General features: G+C 38.6%; 1 protein-coding gene across 2 annotated transcripts in view; it reads right to left on the reverse strand.

The window, feature by feature from the left end:
* The window catches only part of Cpq (carboxypeptidase Q), a 568,473-nt gene that overhangs the window by 187 nt on the left and 548,482 nt on the right, over nucleotides 1-19,804 (reverse strand). For both annotated transcript variants that reach the window (XM_060393012.1, XM_060393022.1), the window contains one exon: nucleotides 1-220. This exon is cut by the window's left edge and continues 187 nt beyond it. In XM_060393012.1, coding sequence (XP_060248995.1) covers nucleotides 57-220 — 164 coding nt within the window. In that variant the 3' untranslated portion in view covers nucleotides 1-56. The remainder of the gene's footprint in view (nucleotides 221-19,804) is intronic.

A 19,804-nucleotide genomic window follows, 5' to 3' on the forward strand; every position in this document is an offset into this window, starting at 1 on the left:
AATGCAGAACCAGGATTCCTAGCCAGAGAGATCAAGGACCTTCCTTCTTGTTTTCCTTAGGACCTGGGCAGCATTTCTTCCATGTCTGCAACAGTGTAAGCGACAACAGCCCAAACAGCAGCAGCAACATTCATCTGCTTTGGATCCAAGGCAGTCATAGTGTCTCCGTGGGAATGATGGAAGAAAAAATATTTGTACACATCATCACGCAGACTGGCTCCTGCAGAGAAGAAGGAGAATTCTGAGAGTGGTATTTTGACAAGAATCACTGAATAGCTGTTCAGAAACCATTGATACCCTCCAACAGCCTTTTAGCCCACTCCTCCTACTAACTAAAGTGCCAAAGTAACTGTTCCTAAAGGCTCTTTGAAGGAAGAAATAGCTACATCATATTATCCTGACCAGTAAGATTTATGTTTCAGGTTGTGGGAGAGTTTTAACTTGTGAAAGAATGGCTAATATTACATTAACAGTAGATGAGGAAATAGAGCAGCAAGAAACAAAAGGCCCAAGTTTCAGCATCAAATCACAGCCTGTGGAAATGCCTTGTCTAATTCATCCTTTGACACCTACTTGTACTGTCTTATGGAGGAGTAGTTGCAGCTCTGGAACATCTGGCAGTCAGGCTGATTGTTTTACTGTGGAATGCATAACACACAGTGAAGACTACAGAGAGCCTATATATGTATGAGTAGGCTGATGCTATGAAGAGGACATGTCTACCATTCAACTCAAGAAAGCAGTTTCCACCACATGAGGAGGCCACATTTTCACCTTGCTTCTCATTGTAGTTCTATTTTACCCTGCAAAAGAGTCTTTCTTGTGTACTGATCACTTCTTGTTTTTCAGTACAGTTTTGTCACACATACACACACACCCATGCACACACACACACTATGGCCAGAACTGTATACTCTGAATTTATTTTGTGTCTTTTTCTTTTCACCCAAATGCAAGTAAGTCTTAACTGTTGACATGTATTGACACTTATCATACTAAAATCTACAGACCTAAAGAAGCTAAACAACAAGGAGAACACTAGGGAAGATGCTTATTTCTCATTCAGAAAGAAAAACAGAATAGACAGCAGAAGTGGTAGAAGAGAGGGAACAGGACGGGAACCTACCACAGCTGTCGTCTAAAAGCCTCCAACCAGCAGGGGATCGAAACAGATGCAGAGATTCACAGTCAATCTTTGGACAGAGTGTAGGAAGTCTTCTGGAAGAAGTGGGATATAAAAGGACCAGATGGGGACAGGAGCCCCACGAGGAGGTCAACAAAGCCCCCCCCCCAAAAGCAGGGCTCAGTGGGAGCTGCAGAGACTGATGCACTAACCAAAGACCATACATAGAGAGAACCTAAACCCCCTGCGCAGATGTAGGGCATAGACAGCTCAGTCTTCATATGAGTTCCCTAGTAAGGGGAGAAGAGACAGTCTCTGACATGAAATTGGTTGTCTATTCCTCGATCACTTCTCCTTGGTAGGGCAACCTAGCCAGCCCACAGAGGAAGAGGATCCAGGCAGTCCTGATAGGACCTGATAGACTAGGGTCAGACAGTAGGGGAGTAAGACTTCTATCAGTGGACTAGGAGAGAGGGATAGGGGAGGAAGAGAAAGGGAGGGTGGTACAGGGAGGAGATGAGGGAGGAGGCTAAAAGTGAGATAAAAAGTGAATAAATTGTTAACAACAACAACCTCAGTAGTAGTAGTAATAATAATAATGTATTGCCGTTATATATTCTTTGGTAATTTGTGGTATCGTGTCTCATTGTGTTAATTTATCAACTTTTGTGACAATGGGAATTTAGATCTTTCAAGATTTCTTTATATAAGCACATGTTACTATCAACATTTTAAAAGGTTAAAATGTTGGAGTAGAATGGCTATGCTACGAGTATGTGCAGTAAATTTTACTATTCAATTCAAAAACATTGTTTTTAAGTCACATGGCCACCGTCAGTTTATGAGCCTTCCTTTTGATTCATACATTTGTCAACATCTGGTATTGCCAAACATTCCTGCTATTCCAAACACTCCTCATGAGTGCCAAACAGTACTTCCTTTTCAATTTTCAAGTTACTAAGAATGAATATGTTTCTATATAAATTTTTGTTTCATGTTGATGCGTGGCAGAAGATAAGTTTTTAAACTAATCTGTCAGCATTGTTTACATCTATAACTTACAAGTTTGTGGCTCACTTTTCTTAATATATATTAATATATGTTATTTATACATGTTATATGTTATATATATCATAATAATACTTGTTATTACTTTTGATATAGTTGGATTTGTGAAACTTCTCACTCATGATTAGTGCTATGCATGCTTCATTCAAGATGCTTCACGCCCCTTAGTGCTGTAAAAATATCCTATGTTTTATTTTGAAATGTTAAAGCTTTTCTTTCTTCTTCTTTTTTTTTGAGACAGGGTTTCTCTGTGTAGCCTTGGCTGTCCTGGATTCACTTTGCAGACCAGGCCAGCCTCTAACTCATAGAGATCTGCCTGCCTCTGCTTCCCTGAGTGCTGGGATTACAGGAGTCTGCCCCTGTGGCTGGCCGTTTTGATGATATTATAAAGTATTTATACTCAAAACTTGCTTTTTCTGTTTGTGGCTATTCAGCTTAAATAGAAAAATGTAACTGAGTCATAATATGGATAGGCTCAACCATGTTTGTAGCAGCTTTATTTGTAATAGCCAGAAGCTAGAAACAACCCAGATGCCCCTCAGTTGAGGGATGGATACAAAAATTATGGTACATCTATACAACGGAGAATTACTCAGCAATAGAAAACAAGGAAATCATGAAATTTGCAGGTAAGGATCATCTTGAAAGGAGAGGATCATCTTGAGTGAGCTGTCCCAGAAGCAGAAAGACACACATGGTATGTACTCACTCATATAGACATGTAATATAGGATAAACTTACTAAAATCTATACACTTAAAGAAATTAATCAAGAAGGAAGACTCTGGCTAAGATGCTCAATCCCCAATCAGAAAGGCAAAGAGGATGGACATCAGAAGAGGGAGAAAACAGGGAACAGGACAGGACCCTACCATAGAAGGCCTCTGAAGGGCTCTACCCTGCAGGGTATCAAAGCAGATGCTGAGACTTATAGCCAAACTTTGGAAACAGTGCAGGAAATCTTATGAAAGGAGGAGATAGAAAGATCTGAAGAGGACAAGAGATCCACAAGGAGAGCAACAGAACCAAAAAATCTGGGCACAGGGTTCTTTTCTGAGACTGATACTCCAACCAAGGACCATTCATAGAGATAGCCTAGAAACCCTGCACAGATATAGCCCATGGCAGTTCAGTGTCCAAGTGGGTTCCATAGTAATGGGAACAGGATTTGTCTCTGACATGAACTGATTGGCCTGCTCTCTGATCACCTCCCCCTGTTGGGGGAGCAGCGTTACCAGGCCACAGAGGAAGACAATGCAGCCATTCCTGATGAGACCTGATAGACTAGGATCAAAATGAAGGAGAGGAAGACCACCCCTATCAGTGGACTTTTGGAGGGACATGGGTGGAGAATGGGGAAGAAGGGTAGTATTGGGAGGGGAGGAGGGAGGAAGCTACAGAGGGATGCAAAGTGAATAAATTGTAATTAATAAAAATCAAAATTAAAAAATATTAAGTAGGGATTCAATTTGTGGTTATTGAGATTTTTATGTCTTGTGTTTCTTTTTTATTATCTGTGGAAATTCATTTCCTAGGAATGTGTAGGTTTTGACCAATCTTCAAAACAATCTGTTAAAAGTTGTCAACAATACCCTCTTTTTGATAACATCATCCATTCTACAGTGATGTCTCTTACTTTGTATCTGACAGAGCTTATCAATGCCTCTTCACTTGCCAGCAATTTGTCATTTTTGTTTCTCTTTCAAAGAAAAAGAAAGACAAGTTGGAGCTTTGGGGATACTTTCATTATCTAGTAGTTTTTCTTTCACTGGAATTTTCTCTCCCCTGAGGAGGGAGCAGCCTGACCAGGTCACAGAGAAAGACTATGAAAGACAGTTCTGATGAGACCTGATAGGCTAGAGTCAGATGGAAGGGGAGGAGGTCCTCCACTATCAGTAGACTAGGGAAGGGGCATGGGAGGAGATGAGGGAGGGTGGGAGGGCAGGATTGGGAGAGGACGAGGGTGGGGTTACAGCTGGGATATAAAGTAAATAAATTGTAATATAATATATTTTATTTTATGATATGATATATTAATATGTTATATTAAATATGATATATAAATATATTAAAATATATTTATCATTTCTCTACTTTCTTAGGTTTGTTTTCTTTTTTAACTAATTTTTTTTATAATTTATTCATTTTATATCCCAGTTGTAGTCCCTTTCCTCAACTTTTCTGGATCCCACCCTCTCTTCCTCTTCCCTCCTGTCCCCTTCACCTAGTCCATTGAAAGTGGGAGTTCTTTTTCTCTGCCCTCTGTCCATAGTCTATGAACTCTCATCAAGACTACCTAGATCTTCCTTAGTTGCCTGGCAAGGCCACATCACCAGGAGGAAGTGATCAAAGAGCAAGTAAGTGAGTTCATGTTAGAGGCAGACCCTACTCCCCTTTCTCGGGAACCCACATGGAGATATTGGCTACATCTGAGCAGGGGGTTTAGGTCCTTTCTATGCATGGTTCTTGGTTGGTCCTTGATCTCTGCAGGACCCCCTGGGCTCATAGTTTTTAGCTTTGTTGGTCTCCTTGTGGATCTACTGTCCCCTCCCTGTTCTTCTATGCTCCCCTTCTTCCATAAGAGTTCCTGAGCTCTGCCCAAAGTTTGGCTGTGAGTCTCAGCATCTGCTTCGATCCCCTGTTGAGTGGAGCCTTTCAGAGGATCCCATCCTCTTGCCTCTCTTCCACCACTTCTGGTGTTTTTCCTGTTTGCCCTTCTGAATGAATGATATTTAAGCATCCTCCCTTCAAAAGAGGAATGGATAAAAAGAAATTGTGGCACATTTACACAATAGAATACTATTCAGCTATTAAAATTAAGGAAATCATGAAATTTGCAGGCAGCTGGATGGAACTGTAAAATATCAACCTGAGTGAGGTAACCCAGAACCAGAAAGACACACATGGTATATACTCACTCATAAGCAGATATTAGCCATATAATATAAGTTTGTTTTCTTACTTGAGTTAAATGGTTGGCTTGTAACTTTGCAAACTTTCTTTGTCTCTGGCATGCTCACTAAGACTATAATCTTAGCTTTCTCACCAGCTCTGATTAGCCTGTTGATAACTGCTTGGTTTTAAATGTTTATTATCTTCTAAGTCAATTTATGTTCTATAATGAATATTATTAATTTCAAAAATATGGAGTTTTCTTGTTTATGTTTTTACTATTAATTTCTTATATAGCTACCATATAATGTGGGCTACATGGCACAAATACTTTGAATTTTGTTATGATTTGCTTCATGGCCTACTATCATGTGTACTTTCATAAATGTCCCATGTGCACTACCTGTAAAGAATATGTGTCCATTCTGCTAGGCGTGTCACCAGATCTGGTATATCTTGTGTTCTTCAAAGTTTTACATCTTTATTGCCTTGTTATACATGATCTATAAGTTTGGGGAGGTATGGACAAAAATGTCCATCTGTGATTTTTTTCTTTTTGGTTAGAATATGATATTATAATTGTAAGGTTACCTTACCATTGATGTAAATATATGATATTATATTTGGAAGGGCATGAAAGCATCAGAGTAATGACAGGAAATCATACAGGAAGACAATGTCATCAGAACTGGAATGATATTGCACCAAAATTAGAAATATATAAAAAAAAATCACATTTGGAAAACTAGGACAAATATTTGGATGATATATGACATAATTTCTGTAAATCTATGAGACCCAATTTGGACAGGTATGACTCTATCCAAGTAATAACACTATATTCTAATCAGAAGACTATAACATCACAATTGAAAATATAACATCATATTTGAAATTCTATGATATCATCATTATAATATATGTGACTACAACTGGAAGGGTATGTCACTATCAATGGAATGACATGAAATCCAAAAGATAACTATGACATTACAATGTTCAGAATATGATACCAAAACAGTAAGGGTATGATTTCATGAATGTAAATACATCAGGTGACAATTTGATGTGCAATATACCATCTATAGTCTCACATGACATCGTAAGTGGATGGCAATCACATTAAAGATGAAAAGATATGACATCGAATTGGAAGGGAATGATGTCCTCAATGAAAAAAATGTGAAATACATTTGAAAAGGTATGATGCCACCAAGGAAATGACATGATATCATAATTGGATATTCATGGCATCACAATTGGAACCATATATGATTTTAATGTGTTTTTTATTTCATAGCTATTCTATAGCTCCAGAAATATTTTTCTATATATTTCTCTATATTTCAAACATATATATTTCAGAGTTATGCTCTGCGGGATATATAAATTTAGAATTCTAGCCTCCTGGTAGATTGAATTTTTATTGATTTGTGGTTGTGCCTCTGCATGTGTAGCTACACTTTCTGTCCTGATATTTTCTTTATGATAAAAATGTTAAGTAATGATTCAATGTCTTTCACGGTTACTGAGATATTTAGACTTTGTGTATCTCTTGTATTTAATCCAGTTTCTCCTCTGACATATGAGAAGGTCCAGCTGCATCTTTAAGGAGAACAGTACACTGCTTGCCTTTCCCCATCATTTTCCTTCCCTTATCCTTACACTATTAGTGCTTTCAAATTTAGCCTGGGAATATTTGAATTTTGGCACGAGATTATAACATATTTATGCAAATTATGTTTTTTTTCCCAATTAGATTTGCTTATACCACCTGAGTTTTAGCTATTTGTTCCTTGTGTTTTCTTTCTCCCCCTTTTTCTTGTCCCCTTCAGGGTTGATTTTTCTTTCCTCCTCTAATTGTTTCCTCTACTGCTCCACCCACTTCACTAGTTTGAAAGCTATCTGCTTAATTTCTGTTCAGTCAGGAGATGTCAGATATTGCTGGTCCCATAAAGTTAGTGCCTTAGCTAAATGCCTCCTACCCGTCTTAAAGGCCCATGCTCTAGGAGATCACAGGTAAAGGCTTGTCCCCATCTTACTATTGCTGATTCTCACTTTGTATTTCATATTGCTATGCATTTCCTTAAACTGCCTCCAGATAATGATTGTTTTAACCAATAATTATGTGGAGGAAAGAAATGACTATGAACTTAGAGTAACCACAACGGCAGTGCCCTTCTGCTCATGAGTTGGATGTTACAACTATCCTTGAGACCTCCATTGCCCAGGACTGATTTTCTCCATTATGGTCTGTTTTAAAAATTTCAGTAAAAGCAATATTCTATCTATTTACCTAAACCCCTTGATCTGGAGTGTATGTGAGGTTTCCTAGGCCACACTTAGGCAACACAGGCTAGTAAGGAAAGGGAAGCATAAAAGAAAGCTCATTCACATGCCAATAATGAATGACTCCTATGCATACAAACGTGTGTTAACTGACAATGGTTATCAAGCTCTTCCCCTGTGTTGAAGTAACTTTTCTTTTCTGTGCAGTGATTTTCTTTCAAAACCAGTAAAGCATGTTATCCGTTCACACAGAAACTCAGAAAAGGTGAGGTCTCACCAACCTCCAACCTGAAAACCTAAAATTTATAGTGGGCAGGCTGGGGCTGAGGTAAATGTTCTGAAAGTTCTATCTAATCTAACTGGGGAAATGTTTATTGACTCCCCATAACATTCTAGGCAGTAGGCTAAAGCTGAAGACTGACATAAAGATAAGAAGAACTTCATTTTCACCATCCAAAACCTTATTCTTCAGTAGGGGAAGATGTGCTTCTGAATTTTTTTGCTTTTTTTTCATTTTTTAATTTTTTTTAATTTTTATTATTAGTTACATTTTATTAACTCTGTATCCCAGCTGTATCCCGCTCCCTCATTCCCACCCAATCCACCTTCCCTCCCTCATCTCCTTCCTGCCCCTTTCCAAGTCTACTGATTGGGGAGGACCTCCTCGCTTTCATCTGACCCTGTTTTATCAGGTATCTTCAGGACTGGCTGCAAAGTCCTCCTCTGTGGCTTAGCAGGACTGCTCCTCCCTTGGGGGGTGGGGAGGTCAAAGAGTCTGCCATTGAATTCCTGTCAGAAATAGTCCCTGTTCCCCTTACTATGGGAAACCAATTGGTTACTGAGCTACCACGGGCTACATCTGAGCAGAGGTTCTAGGTTATATCCACACATGGTCCTTGGTGGAGTATCAGTCTCAGAAAAGACCCCTGTGCCCAGATATATTTGGCCCTTGTGGAGCTCCTATCCTTTCCCCATCAGACTAACTCCCCCTTCTTTCATATGATTCCCTGCACTCTGCCGAAGGTTTGGTTATGAGTCTTAGTATCTGCTTTGATACACTGCTAGGTAGAGTCTTTCAGAGGCCCTCTGTGGTAGGCTCCTGTCCTGTTACTTGTTTTCTCCTATTTCCAATGCACATCCCATTTGTCTTTCTAAGTGAGGATTGATGATCTTACCCTGGGTCCTCTTTCTTGTTTATCTTCTTTAGATGTATAGATTTCATTATGTTTATCAAATCTTATAGGTCTACATAAGTGAGTATATACCATGTGTGTCTTTCTCCTTCTGGGATACCTCACTCAGAATGATCTTTTCTAGGTTCCACCATTTGCCTGCAAATTTCATGATTTCCTCGTTTTTGATTGCTGAGTAGTATTCCATTGTGTAAAAATACCACAAATTTTAACAACAGCTAGAATATCACTAAATGGCAGGGTCCTTATATTTTGGCTCCCCTCACTGTCATTATCATCATTACCACCATACTTCGTTATAACTGCCTTTGCACATTTTTTTTTATGACAGATTGTAAGCTCCCAGAGTCAGATCCTTTATTTTGATACCCATTATAACACTAAATGCCTATGACATAGCATTAAATACAGGTTGGAAATATATTTACATATCGAATTAATGGGAGCAAGTTGGGCTTAAAAGATGATTTGTCAATTCTTGTAGAAACTATAGGCTTACAGTGAGGCTGCTTGGAGAATTTACTGAAGAGATTACTTATAAAGTATTAGAGTTAAATAAACTCAGTAAAAGATAAAACAAGCCAAGACTAGCCACAATGGAAAGCCAATGCAAACTTTAGGCTTATAAGATGACAGATAGAGAGATAGGATAGAAGGAATTAAAAGTAAATGCAAGAAAAACAGAGAGGTTGTTTAGAATCCTTGGTCTCAGTCTCTAGCTGAGATGCCTCAAAAAAACTCTTCTGGGTCCCCCTGGGCCAAATCCAACAACAAATCAGAAGGCAATGGGATTTATTAGAACAACCCATAACAGTTTATCTCCAGAGACTCAGTGCAAGCTGGAGAAAGAGAAGGAATGATGTGGATTGATGAAAGAGGACATCCAGCACAAGCTCTTACAATGTACAGAAGTGGTAACAGGTATTCCAAGTGCATAAATGTGTGCACATTTTAATATGAGTGACATGAGATACATTGGGTTAATAATTAGTAGATGAAATGGAAGACTGACAATGGTGAGTTGTGAAAGTGGGCTGGTGTAGACCCTAAGTGTAGAGCCTGAGGTAGTTAATGGCTGGAACAGTAGGGCAACTGTGGCTTCATCTCAGGGAGACCAGAAATAGTGGAGGACTCCGGAAATAAAAAGGTGAGGAGACAGCTGCAGCAGAGTCTGGGGAAAGGCTGTAAGTAGCTGGTGATCTTTCAGCCTCTGAAATTCTCAGGGAATAATGCAAAGGAAAAAACCACCCTTCCCTGTGAAAAGGGCAAAGTGCATGAAAACCAGGAGCTTCCTCACACCAGAGCACAGGGCATACCCAGAAAAGTCAAAGCTGCGTGTTTTCTCTGGCAGTAGCTGTAAGTATCTTCATAAAACTGACATTTTAGAATTACTTGATAGGGAGCACACACTTGCTATATTCCAGAGAGCAGCAAGTGAATGTTGAAGTCACATACACATGAAAGGACAAAGTCAAGAAGTTTATAAAATGGAGTGGATGGCAGATGAACTGGGATACAGTGAGGGGGCATTTAATTCCAGCAGAGTGTGATCACGTGGGGCCAGTTTGAGTCCACACAGGTCTTCTTAAGAACACTGCAATTTGCGTGATAGAAAAGAGACCCAAATTCCCCTTCGGAAAAATAAAGCTAAAACATATTGTGATATCCTTTTCAGGCTTCTAAAATTCTTTTTGTGTCTCTGACTGAAGGAATCTGACTGCCAGATGGGTGATGTTTGGCTGCCTTCCTTTAGAGCCTGTGACTTAAGAAAGGCATTTCCTCCTACATCATCTAAGTTCCCATGGACATTATGCAAAATAAAAACAACCCAGAAACTTGCCTATCACCACCAAGGATGCTGATATCTGCAGGGACTTTTAGAAGGCCAACTGGCAGCCCTGGAGCTTTGTCTCTCTAATTCTAAGGGGACACTTTATCAGTGACAGCATTGAGGGAGCTCCTGCATTTCAATATCAGAGCAAGGTGGGCACATGCTAACTATCCCTAGGGATAATTACATGGTATCTTTTGACAGTTGTATGAGCTCTGAACAGGGAATCATAAAATGCTCTTTAGAAATGCAGCCACTAGAAGTAGTTTGCTCTAAGGAGAAGTATTCTCCCCTAAAAACAAACTACAACATTCTGAGAACTTTCACTGTTGGAAAGTATTTTCAAGGGAGATTTGGGGCATAAAGCTATCAGCCAAATAGAAGGGAGAAATAGCTGAGAGAACAGAGGAAGATAGGCCTGGGTTCTAACTCAAACTCTTCTGCTTAATAACTGGGTGGCTTTGAAAGTCTCCTCCAAGGTCATTCTACTTTAGTTTCTTCAATCATAAAATCAGGATAATGATAGCCAACCTTCACGATGCTGCTGAGGATTAGTAGGCACTCAATTACATCTTTATTATGTCTGTTATATACCCACAGAAGCTCCAATATACCCATACCATCAGGGTCACTTCAATGACGCTTGGAGCATTTAAAATCCTTATTTAATCAATCAAAGTTTTGATGATTATTCATAATGATGGCATAGTTATACCATGAAATCTGTTCTATGTGACATTGCCTTGACCCTGATTTATTTTTTTTCCTCTTCCTCCTTTCTTTTTCCCTGTTTCAATACGTCTGATTCTTTCTTGTAAACACTCATCTCACAAAAAGTACTTTTCAGCTGTGGGCTTAGGTAATGACTCATCTGTGACTATCATAGGAGATACCCACTGTGCCATGTACTGTTCACAATGTATTGCAATCCCCAGAGAGAGTGTGAATGACCATGGTGTGTTTATAGAACAAGAACAAATGCTTACTATTTTCTAAAGATATAGGTGGGTAAAAACAGAGAAATCCACATAGCACCTACTTGTGTGTCATCTCTCACATATGTTACCAATGTTTTCATAAAAAATTAAGCAATTTATGTTATGAGAACTTTTGGAAAGATGTTCAGACTCTGAAGTTCAAATTCAAGCTTGTTATTTTATCACATCCATGGCTGCTGTGGTGCTGTATGAAGGCTGCACACACAGGCAAGCAGCTGTGGAAAATCTATTTCTGTTTTGTAAACAGATCTCAAACAGTCTGGGGCACACTATTTAATTGCAATGGAATGCATTACAGGCTTTCCCCTGATCATAATAATTACGGGGTTAGAGAAGAATGTTGTCTTCTTAATATATTCCCTAAAAGGAAACAGTCTCCTTAGGATCCATAAAGTGCTAAAAATACATTTAAGACTTAATTAAAATTATTATTTTTTTCAGCAACATTATCATGTGAAAAAAACATTATGAAAACAATTAGCAAGTCAATTCATAGAATTTGCAGGCATTTAATCTCTCTTTCCAAGGAGGCAGTTTAATCCCTATTAAATCTTACAGAAAATTAGAATCATGAGTATTTAATTAATAGCTTCCTAACTCATAGCTTCTCAGAAAGGAAAACAGCTCATAGGAAAAGAAAAAAGAAAAAGAAAACAAAACACAGGCTAGAGTGGGAAAGAAAATTATTCCCAATCCAAATATCATTAAAACCATTACAGTTTTATTTTATAAACTTTCCACCTACCCAAGACCTCCAAACTTAAACTAAAAGTTTCTAGGTGTGCCTCAAAGCCTGTGAAATGCTCAGCCTTTGGAAGATGCAAGACAATTCTGAGCACATACTTGAGGTCAGCTCTGACACTCATGGTAACCTGGTCAGAGGGTGGCTGAACTGTGCGGTACTGAACCATCTCCGATAAAGTTGAAGAACTGGATGGCAGCAGTAGGACTAGTACTAAGAATATTAGTAAGACTAACCAATACCTCATGATGATCGTTATGAAGACATCATATAGGGAACTGACAAGGATTATCATCATTATTTTCCCAGTACTTCTTGTGTAAAGCTCTTTGGAAATCAATTTCATTTAATTCTCTCAGTGACACCATGAGCAATGGATCATCATGATACAGAAGCAGATGGACAGTAATCATATGTCTAAAACCACAGAGTAGTAACTGATAGAGATAGGATTCCAACTTGGGTGTCTCTGATTTAAAAATCCTTACTGTGTACCTGATCTCACTGCCCTGTCTCACGAAATCAGCTCTTTTTCCTTTATGGGAATTTCATTGGTGTAACTCACTCCATTTGCTGTCTTGGTCTCCCCTTACTCCCCACCCAAATGCCCATTTTGACCTTTTGATAAGGGGACAGAAATTTGAGTTGGAAGTATACAGGATCATGGAGAATTACATTCACAAAATAGGCTCAGACAACAGGACCATTTGTCAGAATATGAATGTCCATTGTTTCCATACCATCCTAAAACATCAGATCCTGTTTGATCTTGTCAGCAATAAAGTGTTGAACTTTTTGCACATTATGTGATGGTTGTCTTTGTATATTCAATTGTTAATTCTGTACTGCCAGATAGTTGAGTAATGTCCAGACTTTGGTTTGTTGTTCTAATGGCTCAGCACCTGCATCATATTTTGTAAACACGCTTCCCTCACCTTCTGATTGGCTTAATAAAGGTCTGAAAATGGACAGCAGCTGGGGAAGGAATGGATAGCTCTGGGAAGGAACTGGAGGTGGGAAAAGTCACCAGCCAGACACAGAAAGAAAAAGGTTCTGGTATTGAGGAAAGGTAATAAACCAAATGGAAGAATGTAGATTATTATAAAAAAGGGTTAATTTAAGAGCTAATTGAGGAACAAGCCTAAACTAAGGCTGAGTTTTCATAATAAATATAGTCTCCATGTCATTATTGAGAGCTGGCAGTCCAAGAAAGTCTGGTTATATTTGGCACCCAATATTTATAAAAAAGGGTGGATCTGGGTCTCATATTAGACAGGTCTGAAAATTCTCCTGGGATTTCTCAGCCATTTGAAGCCCACCTTTACCTCTGGTCACTCATGATGTTCTTTACTCTGAATCTTTATAACAGCACTTTAAAAACTAATCTTTTAAAAAAGATACACCAACAATAAAAATTATATCTAACAGGGGAGTTCCATGAGATGTTTCAACAATATATCTGCATTTAATATTTAAGTAAGGTAAATTTAAGTATGTCTACATACTCAGTCATTTTTCATTTCTTTATGAAGAAACATCCAATATCCTTTCTCTGGCTTCTAAGATCTATATAACTGCTACCAATAGTCACTTTATAACACACTTATACTGATCCATTTGTTACCCTTTCCATACCAACTCTTCCTCCATGCCCTTTGCAGTATGTATATAGCAGTTGTTCTATGGATCAAAAGCATTTGGAAAAATGAATTAATACACCTGCATATGTAATATATGTGTATTTTTATGAACTTATGTGTCTCTGAATATATAAAAGATGGTACTTCCTCAACACCTCCTGACTTTTGAATATCCATCCTTTCTCCCTTGATCAACCTCACACCATCTATGACTAGGCTCATTATCTTGACTTTATAGTTTTATAGATCTATGTGTCTTGACTAATGTAGCTATAAACAAACAATCCTCTGCGATTTTGCCTCTCTTCTTTTATAACATAAAAAATATTGTCCTTTCTTTGGATGGGGATTTTACTCATGATCATGTATCAGACTTAATTTATTGTCTCCTGCTTGGATCATTCAGATTTATTAGCCACTTTTCCTTCACAGTCTAATGTCAGCTCTTTACCGTCTAAGCAGGTATTGTAAATGCTGATTTGATGTTCTCTACACACCTGCAAAGTGATATTTGCTAAGAAAACATGATTAAAAGATGTTTTTTGTTTTTGTTTTTCATTTTGTTTCTTCCTTAGGTTTCCCCACCCCCACAGAGCACACTGCAAAAACAAATACTCAGTGAATATGGACATTTGGGCCTCAGAAGACTCTAATGATTGTTTCCAGGGCAGTGGGAGTTTTCAGTTATTGTAGATTTGAGTAATTATGTTCAGAAGAATGGATTTTTGATTTCTTGTTACAAATAAAGACACAAAGCCCTTCTGTACTGGAAGGCAGGAGCCGATGTGACTCTTGAACTAGCTATTATCCTCCATCTCTGTATAACCACCACTTGCTTTGCTGGCAATCAGGATCATAGGAATTAGTTAAGTGGAAAAGTCTTGTTCCCATCCACAAGGTTGGCAACTCTGCAGGGTTTGTTGGCAGTGCCAAGAAAATACTTGAACTGGAGACTTACTTTTGTCAGCCATTGTTAGAGGTCTGATTATGGTGTTGGAGGCTTGGGGGTTGAGAGTAAAATGAGGCCAATCACAAGGGAGAATCTAAGAACTTCTGAAGAATGGTCCTAACTTCACATGGCCAAACTGAGAGTTTAGAAAACTCAGCATCTATTACTAAGCACTTAAATATTTACTCTATAGGGGAAAGAAGCCCAGTCTTTATAGGAAAATGTCTTTACTGACATTTTAATAATACCTATTGGAAAAGGGAAAAGGGCATCTTTTTTCCCATTTAAGAACCCATAATAAAGCCAGGTGAGTAATTTAAAAAGATGTGTTGCCACAGAATTAAAGGGAGTGTGTTTTTTGTTTGTTTGTTTTGATTCTGAGTCTCATCCATCACCCAAGTTGGGCTGGAACTCTTTATGCATGCTAAGCTGATCTTAGAAATTCCCTATGTTCTTTCTTTGGACTCTGGATAAAAGAGATGTCTTTTTTTTCTTTATTAATTACACTTTATTCACTTTGTATCCCTCCCCTCCCGTGGTTCCCTCCCTCCTACCGTCCCAATCCCTCTCCTTCTCCACCCTCTGCATGCATGCCCCTCCCCAAGTCCACTGATAGGGGAGGTCTTCTTTTTCTTCCTTCTGATCCTAGTCAATTAGGTCTCATCAGGAGTGGCTGCATTGTCTTCTTCTGTGGCCTGGTAATGCTGCTTGCCCCTCAGAGGGAGGTAATTAAAGAGCAGGCCAATCAGTTCATGTCAGAGACAGTCCCTGTTCCTATTACAATGGAACCCACTTGGATACTGAACTGCCATGGGCTACATCTGTGTAGGGGTCTTAGGTTATCTCCATGCATAGTCCTTGGTTGGAATATCAGTCTCAGGAAAGACCCCTGTGCTCAGATTTTTTGGTTCTGTTGCTCTCCTTGTGGAGTTCCTGTCCTCTCCAGATCTTACTGTTTCCCACATCTTTCCTAAGATTCCTTGCACTCTGCCCAAAGGTTGCCCATAAATCTCAGCATCTACATTGATAGTCTGCAGGGCAGAGCTTTTCAGAGGTCCTCTGTGTCAGGCTCCTGACTTGTTCCCTCTTTTCTCCTTCTTCTGATGTCTTGCCTCTTTGCCTTTCTGGATAGGAATTGAGCATTTTAGCAAGAGTCCTCCCTCTTGATTAGTTTCTTTAGGTGTACAGATTTTAGTAGGTTTATCCTATATTATATGTCTATATGAGTGAGTATATACCATGTGCATCTTTCTGCTTCTGGGATAGCTCATTCAGGATGATCTTTTCCAGATCCCACCATTTACCTGCAAATTTCATGATTTTCTTGTTTTTTTTATTGCTGAGTAATATTCCATTGTGTAGACATACCACAATTTGTGCATCTGTTCCTCCAATGAGGGGCATCTGGGCTGTTTCTAGCTTCTGGCTATTACAAATAAGGCTGCTACAAACATGGTTGAGCAAATGTCCTTATCGTGTACTTGAGAATCTTTTGGATATATGCCTAGGAGTGGTATAGCTAGATCTTGAGGAAGCGCTATTCCTAGTTGTCTGATAAAGGGCCAGATTGCTTTCCAGAGTGGTTGTACAAGTTTACATTCCTACCAGCAGTGGAGGAGGGTTCCTCTTTCTCTACAATCTCTCATCTTCATATGGAACAACAAGAAACCCAGAATTGCTAAAACAATTCTTTAGAGTAAAAGATCTTCAGGAGGTTTCTCCATCCCTGATCTCAAGCTGTACTATAGAGCAACAATACTAAAAACTGCATGGTACTGGTATAGAAACAGACTGGTGGATCAATGGAATCGAATAGAAGACCCTGACATAAATCTACACACTTATTTTTGACAAAGATGGCAAATCCATTCAATGGAAAAAAGACAGCATCTTCAACAAATGGTCCTGGTCTAACTGGAAGTCTACATGTAGAAAAATGCAAATAGATCCATACTTATCACCCTGCACAAAACTGAAGTCCAAGTGGATAAAAGACCTCAACATAAAACCAGACACATTAAATCAGCTAGAAAAAAAAGTGGGGAATACCCTAGAACTCATTGGTACAGGAGAAAAATTCCTGAACAGAACACCAACAGCACAATCAATAAACAGGACCTCATGAAACTAAAAAGCTTCTGTAAAGCAAAGGACATTGTCCTCAGAACAAAACGACAGCCTACAGATTGGGAAAAGATCTTCACGAAAGCTATATCTGACAGAGGGCTAATATCCACTATATATATAAATAACTAAAGAAGTTAAACAGCAAAAAATCAAGTAATCCAATTAAAAAATGGGGTACAGAGCTAAACAGAGAATTCTCTGCAGAGGAATATCGAATGGCAGAGAAACACTTAAAGAAATGCTCAACCTCATTAGCCATCAGGGAAATGCAAATCAAAACGACCCTAAGATTTCATCTTACACCCATCAGAATGGCTGAGATCAAAAACTTAAGAGACTACAAAAGAGATGTCTTGATGTTATTGGGGAGCTAAGTGGGCATGAGACAAGTAGAGAAACAAGAGTCATTTTTCTGAGTACTGCAGGATCGGTAGCATTTAGAACTAGAGTCAGTCTTAAAGTTGGAAAGCCCTTCCAGTTACATAATCCTAAGAATCTTCCCTACTGCTGCAAGAAGTATACCATAGTTCTTTAAAGAGGCCCCAATAGAATGTCACAATTATTAAGTTATACTGGATTACAAAGAGAAATGCAATTATTTTGAAGCATGTAAATCTAATAATTTTAGGGATGATGTCAATTTGGCTTTGTAGCTCCCACAAAATGCCTTTGGGGCAATGGAATCAGAGGCTGTGAAGACAAAGAGTCTAAGCCAAAATGAGCTTTTTACAGTTTTGGCACCCGAAGGTGTCAAGGTTACAAGGAGCTATAACATTAACAACAGGAGACAAATATAGACAATGTTGGGATAAATTTTGTGCACTTTGTGAAATTTGTCTTTGTATTATTCAAATGTTGATTTCTGTGTCAGCAGAGATCCAAATACAGGCCCAACTTTTGTATTCTTATTTTCATGAAGCATCAGCTGCACTAGTATTTTGTAAATACTCTTCTCCATCACCTCCTGATTGGTTTAGTAAAGATCTAATGGCCAATAGCTGAGACAAGGGAGGAAAGGCGGGACTTCTGGGTAGGGATAGAAACTCTGAGAAAGAATCAGTTGGGAGAGATTTACCTGTCAGACATGAAGGAAGTCAGGCATAACAGGACTAAGGAGAGGTAAAGGGCCACAAGGCAAATGTGCACTAGTAGGTTAATTAAGTTATATGAGCTATTTGGGAACAAGCTTAAGCTATAAGGCCTACACTTTCACAAATAAAATAAAAAGTCTCTGTGTCTTTATTTCATCTACTGGTAGTCCAAAGAAAGTCCCATTTTAGTACACAATCATATGACTATCTTTGTGAGTATGTGTGTGTATGTTTGTGTTTGTGTGCATATGATGTCTACATGTAGGTGTTGGTCCTTGCCTTTCACTTTGTTATTGTTTTCTGCTGCATATGACAGGCAACACTTGAGCTTACTGGGATTTTTTTTTGTCTCTGGCTTTCATCTTGCTGAAGGAGCATTGGGATTACAAATATATGTTACCATGCACAGCGTTTATATGGGTTCTTCAGATTTCTACTTAGGTCTTCATAGTTGCATAAGTGCATTACCAACTGATGCATCTCCTCAGCTCCAGAATTATAACCTAAAATATAGATTACAACAAAATAAAAACTTAGTCACTAAGGAAAATATGTATCATAAGCAGGAGAATGAGGATGGTGCCCCATCGATAAATTTTGAGTCAGCTTTAATGGTGAGGAAAACTGAGCTGACCTGGAGCCTCTATATGCTGGTAGATTTATCTAAAAACCTTTTAAATTACTTAACTGGCTTTATTATGGGTTCCTAAATAGGAAAAAGAAGCCCTTTTCTCTTTTCCTATAGGCATTATTAAAATGTGTTCATTTAGGACAGTTAGTTACAGAAAGATGATAAATGACTTAGCTAATACTGTGAAATTTTATGAAAATTTCAGATGAAAATTGAGCAGCAAAACAGAAAGCTTCTCCTTCCCTCAATTCTGATTTTAATGCAATGCTAACTGTTATGAGTGGGTGAGTGGTAGCTCAGAGTGTTCCACTGTGGGTGCTCTGGGACAATGTTACAGCTTTTTGTCTCTGAAGTAAGTGATATATAGCTTAATTCTGAATGGAATTCACCATTGTAATAGCTAGGATCTCCCAAATGCTTTCTGTGAGTCATGGGCTGTACTAGTGCATGCACTATTTTATCAAGGATTCACAGTGATTATGTAATTATTATCCTCATTTTACAGATGAGTAAACTCCAGCTTAAAGGTAATGATGATTATAAGCAAAGGAGTTAGACATAAGGCTCTGCAGACCTTCTTGTGTTGAATCCATATCCCTTAAGTATAGGAAGACATTAGAGCGGCCAAGGGCCTTGGATGACACTAAGCACTCATACCACCACCAGCATCTCTCTCAGGAATTCTTGAATGAATGTCTGCCTTTTGGATCTATTAAGATACCATGTCTTCTACATTTTCATAATTACATACTTCCTAGGATGATTAGCTTTGTTAACACCTTCTAGAATCACCTGGAAAGAGAGTTTCAGTGAGGGATTGTTTACATTGGGGTGCCCTGTGAACATATTTGTTGGGGGTTGTCATAATTAAATTAATTGATATAGGAAGATCCAGTCTACTGTGGGCAGCACCATTCCCTAAAATGTTCCGAACTTTATAAAAATGGAGAAATTAAGCTGAGTAGCAAGCAAGCAAGGAGCACAAATGCATTTACTGTGAAAGAACTAAGGGCACAGAAAGCTGGATTTCAATTGTGATGCTCAGATAGATTGCGACAACCCAAGCCAGTCCTCAAATTAACTAAAGGCACTCATACTACTGCGAAACCTTGAAAAATAACAGGACGATAATAAGTGCTAATAGTGCTTCCATTGCTAACCACAAAATGACTGCTGCCTGTTATATGTAATTTACATGCCATAAATTTAAATTTATTTATAAAAATTGCAG

This window comes from Meriones unguiculatus, chromosome 1, assembly GCF_030254825.1.
Source record: "Meriones unguiculatus strain TT.TT164.6M chromosome 1, Bangor_MerUng_6.1, whole genome shotgun sequence".
NCBI lineage: Eukaryota > Metazoa > Chordata > Mammalia > Rodentia > Muridae > Meriones > Meriones unguiculatus.